The sequence below is a fragment of the Oncorhynchus kisutch genome, linkage group LG27, assembly GCF_002021735.2.
Source record: "Oncorhynchus kisutch isolate 150728-3 linkage group LG27, Okis_V2, whole genome shotgun sequence".
NCBI lineage: Eukaryota > Metazoa > Chordata > Actinopteri > Salmoniformes > Salmonidae > Oncorhynchus > Oncorhynchus kisutch.
In genome coordinates this window covers 44,237,975-44,249,780 of record NC_034200.2, presented here as the reverse complement: position 1 = coordinate 44,249,780, position 11,806 = coordinate 44,237,975, and the positions used below count along the sequence as shown (strand labels likewise).

The 11,806-nt window shown below is 45.0% G+C and overlaps 1 protein-coding gene across 1 annotated transcript in view; it reads left to right on the top strand.

Moving 5' to 3' along the window:
* Positions 1–7,641: 7,641 nt before the first annotated feature.
* emilin2a (elastin microfibril interfacer 2a) overlaps positions 7,642–11,806 on the top strand; it is a 49,145-nt gene continuing 44,980 nt past the window's right edge. Inside the window, exons 1-2 of the mRNA XM_031807033.1 lie at positions 7,642–7,968; positions 8,633–8,758. Of these exons, the coding sequence (XP_031662893.1) occupies positions 7,814–7,968; positions 8,633–8,758 (281 nt within the window). The 5' untranslated portion in view covers positions 7,642–7,813. The remainder of the gene's footprint in view (positions 7,969–8,632; positions 8,759–11,806) is intronic.

The window sequence follows — 11,806 nt, the reverse complement described above, 5'->3', positions numbered from 1 at the left end:
CAGCCGGTAAGACAGCTAACGGTTAGCAGGCCGCAGATGGGCGTTCAGGTAACGTCGCGACGGAGGAGCCAGCCGAATAACCCCTTCGGGTAGATAACGTCGGCAGTCCAGTTGTGAAGGCCCGGTGGGGCTCCGCGAAGGCAGCAGAGAACTGGAAGGAGAGGCGGCCAAAGGCAGAATTGGTTTTGGGGTTGTAAAAAAAAAAGAAGTGTAATAAAAATAAAATGTGTAAAAAAATAATGTCTGTGAGTATAACAGAACTGATATGGCAGGCAAGGAAAATCCATCCAGAATTATTTTTTGGGAGGTCACAGGCCTTTTCAATGCAATGCTATGGGATATACAAAAAATAGCTCCCAGATTGCAGTCCCTATGGTTTCCATAGATGTCAACAGTCTTTAGACAGGGTTTCAGGCTTGTTTCTTGAAAAACGTACAAGTAGTTGTAGTTTATCCAAGGTGTTCTTAAGAGGCAGGACAGGTAGAATTTTGGCGCCCTCCTTGTTATTTTTCTTTTCTATTGAACACCATTCTTTCCGTCTGAAATATGATTGTTTATTTACATATTAGGGTACCTGAAGATTGATTAGAAACATTGTTTGACTTGTTTGGACGAAGTTTACCGGTAGCTTTTTGGATTAATTTGTATGCATGTAGAAGGAGTGGATTACTGAAATCAATGGCACCAACTGAACTGAGTTTTTGGATATAAAGAAGGACGTTATCGAACATTCATTGTGTAACTGGGACCCTTGGGATTGCAAACAGAGGAAGATCTTCAAAGGTAAGTGATTTATTTTATCGCTATTTGTGATTTTTGTGAAGCCGGTGCTGGTTGAAAAAGTATTTTGATATCGGGCACTGTCCTCAGATAATCGCATGGTATTCTTTCGCCGTAAAGACTTTTTGAATTCTGACAACACAGTTGGATTAACGAGAAGTTACGCTTTTAAAAGATATAGGACACTTGTATGTTCATGAATGTTTAATATTACAATTTTGTTATTTGAATTTGGTGCGATCCAGCTTCACCGGATGTTGTTGATTTATATCCAGCTAGCGGGATCCGAGCCCTAGGAGGATTTTAAGAAGTTAAGTTTGCTAGTCACCTTTTAGTTAGCTGGTCACCTTTTAGTTAGCTGGTCACCTTTTAGTTAGCTGGTCACCTTTTAGTTAGCTGATCAACTCTATGCTGGTACACTGTTAGCTATTTACCTTTTAGTTAGCTGATGACTAGTTAGCTGTTCACCTTTTAGTTAGATGGTCACCTTTTAGCTGGTCTCCTGTTAGTAAGCTGGTCACCTGTTAGCTGGGCACCATTTAGATAGTGGGTCACCTGTTAGCTGGTCACCTGTTAGCTGTTCACCTTTTAATTAGCTGATCACCTTTTTAGTTAGCTAATGACCTGTTAGCTAGTCACCTATTAGTGCTTCACCTTTTATTTAGCTGGTCATCTTTTAGTTAGCTGGTCACCTGCTAGCTGGTCACCTGCTAGCGGTTCACCTTTTAGTTAGCTGGTCACCTGCTAGCTGTTCACCTTTTAGTTAGCTGGTCACCTGCTAGCTGTTCACCTTTTAGTTAGCTGGTCATCTTTTAGTTAGCTAGTCACCTTTTAGTTAGCTGGTCACCTGTTAACTGTTCACCTTTTAGTTAGCTGGTCACCTGCTAGCTGTTCACCTTTTAGTTAGCTGGTCACCTGTTAGCTGTTCACCTTTCAGGTAGCGGGTCACCTGTTAGCTGGTCAACTTTTAGGTACTGGGTCACCTGTTAGCTGGTCACCTGTTAGCTGTTCACCTTTTAATTAGCTGATCACCTTTTTAGTTAGCTGATGACCTGTTAGCTGGTCACCTATTAGCGCTTCACCTTTTATTTAGCTGGTCATCTTTTAGGTAGCTGGTCACCTGCTAGCTGTTCACCTTGTAGTTAGCTGGTCACCTGCTAGCATGTTCACCTTTTAGTTAGCTGGTCACCTGCTAGCTGTTCACCTTTTAGTTAGCTGGTCACCTGCTAGCTGTTCACCTTTTAGTTAGCTGGTCACCTGCTAGCTGTTCACCTTTTAGTTAGCTGGTCACCTTTTAGATAGCTGGTCACCTGCTAGCTGTTCACCTTTTAGTTAGCTGGTCACCTGCTAGCTGTTCACCTTTTAGTTAGCTGGTCATCTTTTAGTTAGCTAGTCACCTTTTAGTTAGCTAGTCACCTGTTAGCTGTTCACCTTTTAGTTAGCTGGTCACCTGCTAGCTGTTCACCTTTTAGTCAGTTGGTCACCTGCTAGCTGTTCACATTTTAGTTAGCTGGTCACCTGCTAGCTGTTCACCTTTTAGATAGCTGGTCACCTGCTAGCTGTTCACCTTTTAGTTAGCTGGTCACCTGCTAGCTGTTCACCATTTAGTTAGCTGGTCACCTGCTAGCTGTTCACCTTTTAGTTAGCTGGTCATCTTTTAGTTAGCTAGTCACCTTTTACTTAGCTTTTCACCTTTTAGTTAGCTGGTCATCTTTTAGTTAGCTGATCACCTGCTAGCTGTTCACCTTTTAGTTAGTTGGTCATCTTTTAGTTAGCTAGTCACCTTTTTGTTAGCTGGTCACCTGTTAGCTGTTCACCTTTTAGTTAGCTAGTCACCTGCTAGTTGTTAACCTTTTAGTTAGCTAGTCACCTGCTAGCTGTTCACCTTTAAGTTAGCTGGTCACCTGCTAGCTGTTCACCTTTTAGTTAGCTGGTCACCTGCTAGCTGTTCACATTTTAGTTAGCTGTTCACCTTTTAGTTAGCTGGTCCTCTTTTAGTTAGCTAGTCACCTTTTAGTTAGCTGGTCACCTGCTAGCTGTTCACCTTTTAGATAGCTGGTCACCTGCTAGCTGTTCACCTTTTAGTTAGCTGGTCACCTGCTAGCTGTTCACCTTTTAGTTAGCTGGTCACCTGCTAGCTGTTCACCTTTTAGTCAGCTGGTCACCTGCTAGCTGTTCACCTTTTAGTCAGCTGGTCACCTGCTAGCTGTTCACCTTTTAGTTAGCTGGTCACCTTTTAGTTAGCTGGTCCTCTTTTAGTTAGCTAGTCACCTTTTAGTTAGCTGGTCACCTGCTAGCTGTTCACCTTTTAGATAGCTGGTCACCTGCTAGCTGTTCACCTTTTAGTTAGCTGGTCACCTGCTAGCTGTTCACCTTTTAGTCAGCTGGTCACCTGCTAGCTGTTCACCTTTTAGTTAGCTGGTCACCTTTTAGTTAGCTGGTCCTCTTTTAGTTAGCTAGTCACCTTTTAGTTAGCTGGTCACCTGCTAGCTGTTCACCTTTTAGATAGCTGGTCACCTGCTAGCTGTTCACCTTTTAGTTAGCTGGTCACCTGCTAGCTGTTCACCTTTTAGTCAGCTGGTCACCTGCTAGCTGTTCACCTTTTAGTCAGCTGGTCACCTGCTAGCTGTTCACCTTTTAGTTAGCTGGTCACCTTTTAGTTAGCTGGTCCTCTTTTAGTTAGCTAGTCACCTTTTAGTTAGCTGGTCACCTGCTAGCTGTTCACCTTTTAGATAGCTGGTCACCTGCTAGCTGTTCACCTTTTAGTTAGCTGGTCACCTGCTAGCTGTTCACCTTTTAGTTAGCTGGTCACCTGCTAGCTGTTCACCTTTTAGTCAGCTGGTCACCTGCTAGCTGTTCACCTTTTAGTTAGCTGGTCACCTTTTAGTTAGCTGGTCCTCTTTTAGTTAGCTAGTCACCTTTTAGTTAGCTGGTCATCTGCTAGCTGTTCACCTTTTAGATAGCTGGTCACCTGCTAGCTGTTCACCTTTTAGTTAGCTGGTCACCTGCTAGCTGTTCACCTTTTAGTTAGCTGGTCACCTGCTAGCTGTTCACCTTTTAGTCAGCTGGTCACCTGCTAGCTGTTCACCTTTTAGTCAGCTGGTCACCTGCTAGCTGTTCACCTTTTAGTTAGCTGGTCACCTGCTAGCTGTTCACCTTTTAGATAGCTGGTCACCTGCTAGCTGTTCACCTTTTAGTTAGCTGGTCACCTGCTAGCTGTTCACCATTTAGCTAGCTGTTCACCTGCTAGCTGTTCACCTTTTAGTTAGCTGGTCATCTTTTAGTTAGCTAGTCACCTTTTAGTTAGCTTTTCACCTTTTAGTTAGCTGGTCACCTTTTAGATAGCTGGTCACCTGCTAGCTGTTCACCTTTTAGTTAGCTGGTCATCTTTTAGTTAGCTGATCACCTGCTAGCTGTTCACCTTTCAGTTAGTTGGTCATCTTTTAGTTAGCTAGTCACCTTTTTGTTAGCTGGTCACCTGTTAGCTGTTCACCTTTTAGTTAGCTGGTCACCTGCTAGCTGTTAACCTTTTAGATAGCTGGTCACCTGCTAGCTGTTCACCTTCAAGTTAGCTGGTCACCTGCTAGCTGTTCACCTTTTAGTTAGCTGGTCACCTGCTAGCTGTTCACCTTTTAGTTAGCTGGTCACCTGCTAGCTGTTCACCTTTTAGTTATCTGTTCACCTTTTAGTTAGCTGGTCATCTTTTAGTTAGCTAGTCACCTTTTAGTTAGCTGGTCACCTGCTAGCTGTTCCCCTTTTAGTTAGCTGGTCACCTGCTAGCTGTTCACCTTTTAGTTAGCTGGTCACCTTTTAGTTAGCTGGTCACCTGCTAGCTGTTCACCTTTTAGATAGCTGGTCACCTGCTAGCTGTTCACCCTTTAGTTAGCTGGTCACCTGCTAGCTGTTCACCTTTAAGTTAGCTGGTCACCTGCTAGCTGTTCACCTTTTAGTTAGCTGGTCATCTTTTAGTTAGCTAGTCACCTTTTAGTTAGCTAGTCACCTGTTAGCTGTTCACCTTTTAGTTAGCTGGTCACCTGTTAGCTGTTCACCTTTTAGTTAGCTGGTCGCCTTTTAGATAGCTGGTCACCTGCTAGCTGTTCACCTTTTAGTTAGCTGGTCACCTGCTAGCCATTCACCTTTTAGTTAGCTGGTCACCTGCTAGCTGTTCACCTTTTAGATAGCTGGTCACCTGCTAGCTGTTCACCTTTTAGTTAGCTGGTCACCTGCTAGCTGTTCACCTTTTAGTTAGCTGGTCATCTTTTAGTTAGCTAGTCACTTTTAGTTAGCTTTTCATCTTTTATTTAGCTGGTCATCTGCTAGCTGTTCACCTTTTAGTTAGCTGGTCATCTTTTAGTTAGCTAGTCACTTTTAGTTACCTTTTCATATTTTAGTTAGCTGGTCACCTGCTAGCTGTTCACCTTTTAGTTAGCTGGTCACCTTTTAGATAGCTGGTCACCTGCTAGCTGTTCACCTTTTAGTTAGCTGGTCACCTGTACTCCCGCTAGCTTTGGTCTTTGTCATGGTAACAATGTAGGTTATGCTGTTATCCTCTCAGTTCCAGACATGGCATCTGCCCTGCAGGGAAGATTTAAATCAACAACAACAAACAGCAGGGATCTAGACAGCCACAAGCCTGGGGCAATCTCCGGTCCCAGCCACAATGGCCCACAGCCTTGCAGGCTGCATTCGAGCCCTCAAGAAAACCAAAATAGCTTGATATGCAGGTAGCTAGCACAGCTAGGCTAGCTGCTACACCAAACAGCTCCTCAGACCCGGCCTTGGTCGGCAGGATCACTAGACAGATAGTAGCAGTCCCAGCACCTGATGCCGACCGCGTCACAGGATCCAAACTCAAAAGGTAGTTGACTAGTAACCAAACTATTTCAAAAGACTTTCAAAACTTTCCTAAACAACAAACTGAGCTCTCCCTCATTCCGCGTTTAACAGGAAGTGAAATAAGGTACTTTTTACTCCATACATTTTCTCTGACATCCAAAAGTAGTCTTTACATTTTGAATGGTTAGCAGGACAGGAAAATGGTCCAATTCACAGTTATGAAGAGAACATCCCTGGTCATCCCTACTGCCTCTGATCTGGCGGACTCACTAAACAGAGAACATCCCTGGTCATCCCTACTGCCTCTGATCTGGCGGACTCACTAAACAGAGAACATCCCTGGTCATCCCTACTGCCTCTGATCTGGCGGACTCACTAAACACAAATGCTTCTTTTGTAAATTATGTCTGAGAGTTGGAGTTTGTCCCTGGCTATCCATAAATAAATACAAATGTAAAAAATGGTGCCATCTGGTTTGCGTAATATAAGGAATTTTAAATTATTTACACTTTTACTTTTGATACTTAAGTATATTTGAGCAATTGCATGTACTTTTGATAGTTAAGTATATTTAAAACAAAATACTTTTAGACTTTTAGTCAAGTAGTATTTTAGTGGGTGACTTTCACCTTTCACTTGAGTCATTTTCTATTAAGGTATCTTTACTTTTACTCAAGTATGATATTTGGGTATTTTTCCCACCACTGCCTGCCTGCCTGCCTGCCTGCCTGCCTGCCTGCCTGCCTGCCTGCCTGCCTGCCTGCGTGCCTGCCTGCCTGCCTGCCTGCCTGCCTGTGTGCCTGCCTGCCTGTGGGCCTGCCTGCCTGCCTGCCTGCCTGCCTGCCTGCCTGCCTGCGTGTCTGCCTGCCTGCCTGCCTGCCTGCCTGCGTGCCTGCCTGCCCGTGTGTGTGCTGCCTCCAGGGCTGCAACAATGTATCAAGACTGCCCAAATGTGCCTAGTTGGTTTATTAATACATTTTCAAGTTCAAAATTGTGCACTCTCCTCAAAAAATAGCATGGTATTCTTTCATTGTAATAGCTACTGTAAATTGGACAGTGCAGTTAGATTAACAAGAATGTAAGCTTTCTGCAAATATCAGATATGTCTATGTCCTGGGAAATGTTCTTGTTACTTACAACCTCATGCTAATCACATTAGCCTACGTTAGCTCAACCATTCTGCGGGGGAAACACTGATCACGTAGAGGTTAATTGGTACAAGACTGTAACAATTTGCCTCCATCCACAGTAAAAGATGATGACTGTACCTAATAACAACAGGAAATATAGGAACCTGGCCTTAAATATTCCTAGCCATTCATTGGCTAATTCAACATCATGACAGGAGTCTACAGTACTCATATATCTGATGTTTGATTCACTATTTAGCAGCATAGGGAATGCATGGTGAAAAAGACATCCCAGGAAATGTATTTGACTCACTCTTATCAATTTGACTAATAGTCAATGACTAAAATTAGAGGGGATATTACTAAATCGTATTATTAAGTTAAATAAATATAAGATATCAAATGTTTTCTCAAAAGTCTCCCACAACAAAATCAGGCACGTAATTGGTCTTCAATGTGACAGAACCGATAGCAGATGTGTTTTAATGTATTTAACCTTTATTTAACTAGCCAAGTAAGAACAAATTCTTATTTACAATGATGGCTTACCAAAAGGCAAACACACATCATGACAAGATAGACAACACAACACTATATAAAGAGAGACCTAAGACAACAACATAGCATGGCAGCAACACATGACAACATGCCAACAACATGGTAGCAACACAACATGGTACAAACATTATTGGGAACAGCAAGAAGGTAGATGCTATAAATGTTTGTAACAGTCTGCCTGCAGGGCACAGTATGCGCTGTTACAGCGCGTGTGTGTGCGCGCGCACAGTACAAGCTGCGGACAATTCGGGGCGTGTTTGTTTCTCATGGGGTGGAGAGGGGAGGGGCTGGGGTCGAAGGAAGGCAGGGAGGATGGGAGGGGAAAGGAGTCTAACAGCTACGTCGTTCCAGTGGAGTCAACAGCGGCCCGCAAAGAGATCTCCAACATTTTGTCAGGTTCTGCTTAGTTACCGGGCGGCCGCACATAGGATACCAACTTTTAAAAGATACATATATCTGAACTTTTCTTGTCCATGTTCCGTAGTAGTTAATTTAATCTGTTGTCTACGATGAAGTGGGGAGCAGCTGATTTGGGGGTAACATGGACATTGTTCTCTCTGTTCTTCAACTTTTCTGTCACCAACGGACAAAATCCGCCGAACTACAACCTTTTCCAAGGAGCTGCGTACCAGGGCGCGAGACACCGACAGTCACAGAGGAATAGGTAAATTATTATTTGTCTCTATTGTTAATCTGTTTTATTTATTTCCATTTGCCTAAAACGAGTTGTGTTCTGTGTCGTTGCGATCTTATTTTATTTTCGCAGCACTTTTTCTCTTTAATTATTGCAGTAAATGGAGAGATTACACGTGATTACATTGAATTAATTCAATATTACGTTTGCATTTTGAATTATTTTACTGCAGTTATTTATCACTAAATTGTTGCATTGAGTTGTTTCTGAGTTTTGTTATGGAGAATAATGCACCACTGAGTGTGTCTAGTCTTGTCTGTTTGCTGCGGCATTATAATCTGTGTTCTGTGTTCTGATGCAGCCTGTCTGTGTCTCCACTGTACATATCAACCGATCTGCTCTAATCCATAATGATAAAATCACATGTCGATCAGTAGATATACTAATTGGAGGTGGAAACCAGTCACCCTGTAATGTGATAGGCTGGTTATCTGCACCAGTCAGCTACAGCTAAATGATCCACAAAGATGCTGACTTTTATTTTTCTCTTTTTTCTCAACTATTTCTATCAGACAATAGACTATTTGTATCTTATTTCTCAAGCTTGGAAGGGTTGGAATTGTTGCCTGATGGTTGGTTACCAATGACATATTTTGCTTACACATCTCTGTCTCTTTCTCTCCTCCCCCTCTAGGAACTGGTGTGCATATGTGGTCCATAAGAACGTGAGCTGTACCGTCCAGGGGAATGTGGAGAGCTTTGTGGAGCCTGAGGTGGCACCGTGCCCAAACCATGACCCAGACTGTGAGCAACAAGTGATGTAAGTTTCCCTGGAGAGAGGGATGGGTGGAGGACAGAGGGGGATGACAGAGAGGGATGGGTGGAGGACAGAGAGAGAGGAATGACCGAGAGGGATGGGTGGAGGACAGAGAGGGATGGGAGAGAGGGATGGGTGGAGGACAGAGAGGGATGGGTGGAGGACAGAGAGAGAGGAATGACAGAGAGGGATGGGAGAGAGACCTGGGTGGAGGACAGAGAGAAAGAGGGATGGGAGGGAGTGATATGTGGGTGGAGAACGTGAGAGAGAGAGAGATGGAGGACAGAGCGAGAGAGGGATGGGTGGAGGACAGAGCGAGAGAGGGATGGGTGGAGGACAGAGCGAGAGAGGGATGGGTGGAGGACAGAGCGAGAGAGGGATGGGTGGAGGACAGAGAGGGATGGGTGGAGGACAGAGAGAGAGGAATGACAGAGAGGGATGGGAGAGAGACCTGGGTGGAGGACAGAGAGAAAGAGGGATGGGAGGGAGTGATATGTGGGTGGAGAACGTGAGAGAGAGAGAGATGGAGGACAGAGCGAGAGAGGGATGGGTGGAGGACAGAGCGAGAGAGGGATGGGTGGAGGACAGAGCGAGAGAGGGATGGGTGGAGGACAGAGCGAGAGAGGGATGGGTGGAGGACAGAGAGGGATGGGTGGAGGACAGAGAGAGAGGAATGACAGAGAGGGATGGGAGAGAGACCTGGGTGGAGGACAGAGAGAAAGAGGGATGGGAGGGAGTGATATGTGGGTGGAGAACGTGAGAGAGAGAGAGATGGAGGACAGAGCGAGAGAGGGATGGGTGGAGGACAGAGCGAGAGAGGGATGGGTGGAGGACAGAGCGAGAGAGGGATGGGTGGAGGACAGAGCGAGAGAGGGATGGGTGGAGGACAGAGCGAGAGAGGGATGGGTGGAGGACAGAGCGAGAGAGGGATGGGTGGAGGACAGAGCGAGAGAGGGATGGGTGGAGGACAGAGCGAGAGAGGGATGGGTGGAGGACAGAGCGAGAGAGGGATGGGTGGAGGACAGAGTGAGAGAGAGATAGGTGGAGGATGGAGAGAGAGGGATATAATAGAATATTATTCCCTCCCTTCTCTTCTTTTCTCATCTAAGAGGGCTGGGGATGTTACAGCAATGTGATGGAAACTAGGTGGAGTTGTTCCTTACTACTTAGTCACCTCAGGTCCACTGGAGGGGTGAGAAGGGTTAGGAAAAGGGAGGACAGAATGGAGAAAACAGCAGTTTGGAAAGTACTTATGAGTTAGCCAGTGAACAGCAATGATTAATCCACTCTGATTAGCTCATTTATTCCAGTAATAAGACTGACGGGATGACTGATCAACCACAGAATGAATGACTCGGACAACATCAAATGAAAGTTGTTGTTTTCATTATTAAATGGAAACATTTCATAACTGGGCATCCGGGGTTCCACTGATGGGGTTTAACACCATTAGATTTGCCATAGTTGGACAGCCCAGGTTCCACTGATGGGGTTTAACACCATTAGATTTACCATAGTTGGACAGCCCAGGTTCCACTTATGGGGTTCCACTGATGGGGTTTCACACCATTAGATTTACCATAGTTGGACAGCCCAGGTTCCACTGATGGGGTTTTACACCATTAGATTTACCATAGTTGGACAGCCCAGGTTCCACTGATGGGGTTTAACACCATTAGATTTGCCATAGTTGGACAGCCCAGGTTCCACTGATGGGGTTTCACACCATTAGATTTACCATAGTTGGACAGCCCAGGTTCCACTGATGGGGTTTAACACCATTAGATTTGCCATAGTTGGACAGCCCAGGTTCCACTGATGGGGTTTCACACCATTAGATTTACCATAGCAGGACAGCCCATTTGGGGTTCCATTGATGGGGTTTCACTCAATTCACTCACCTGGGCTATTATATCCCTCCTGGCTTAGGAAGGCCACCAACAATTCAGAAATGTCCATCCCCAACTACAACAAAGAGTTTTATTTCCCTCACCAACTTAAAACATCAGATAGCTGAGCAGCTAACCAATTGCTGCAGCTGTACATAGTCCATCTGTAAATAGCTCACCCAATCTACCTACCTCCAAACAATTTGAGCTCCTACTTTTAAAAATCCACCTTGCCAGAGACACGTCTCTCACCGTTGCCGCTTGCTATAGACACCACCTTCTGCCCCCAACTGTGCCCTGGACACCATATGTGAATTGATGTCCCCCCGTCTTTCTTCAGAGCTCGTGCTGTTAGGTGACCTAAACTGGGACATGATTAACACCCCGGTCCTCCTACAATCTAAACTTGATACCCGCAATCTCACACAAATGATCAATGAACCTACCCGGTACAACCCCAAATCCGTAAATCATGGGCACCCTCAAAGATATGATCCTAACCAACCTGCCCTCCAAATACACCTCTGCTGTCTTCAACCAGGATCTCAGCAATCACTCATTGCCTGCGTCCGTAACGGGTCTGCAGTCAAACGACCACCCCTCATCACTGTCAAACACTCCCTAAAACACTTCAGAGAGCAGGCCTTCCTAATCGACCTGGCCCAGGTATCCTGGAAGGTCATTGACCTCATTCCATCAGTAGATGATGCCTGGTTATTCTTTAAAAGTGCTTTCCTCACCATCTTAAATAAGCATGCCCCACTCAAAAAATGTTGATCCAGGAACCGATATTGCCCCTTGTTCAATCAAGACCTGACTGCCGATGACCAGCAAAAAACATCCTGTGGCGTACAGCATTATCATCGAATAGCCCCCATGATATGCAACTTTTCAGGGAAGTTAGGAACCAATATACACAGGCAGTTAGAAAAGCAAAGGCTAGCTTTTTCAAACAGAAATTTGCATCCTGTACCACAAACTCCAAAAGTTCTGGGACACTGTAAAGTCCATGGAAAATAAGAGCACCCCCTCCCAGCTGCCCACTGCACTGAGGCTTGGAAATACTGTCACCACCAATAAATCTACGACAATCGAGAATTTCAATAAGTATTTTTCTACAGCTGGCCATGCTTTCCACCTGGCTACCCCTACCCCGGTCAAC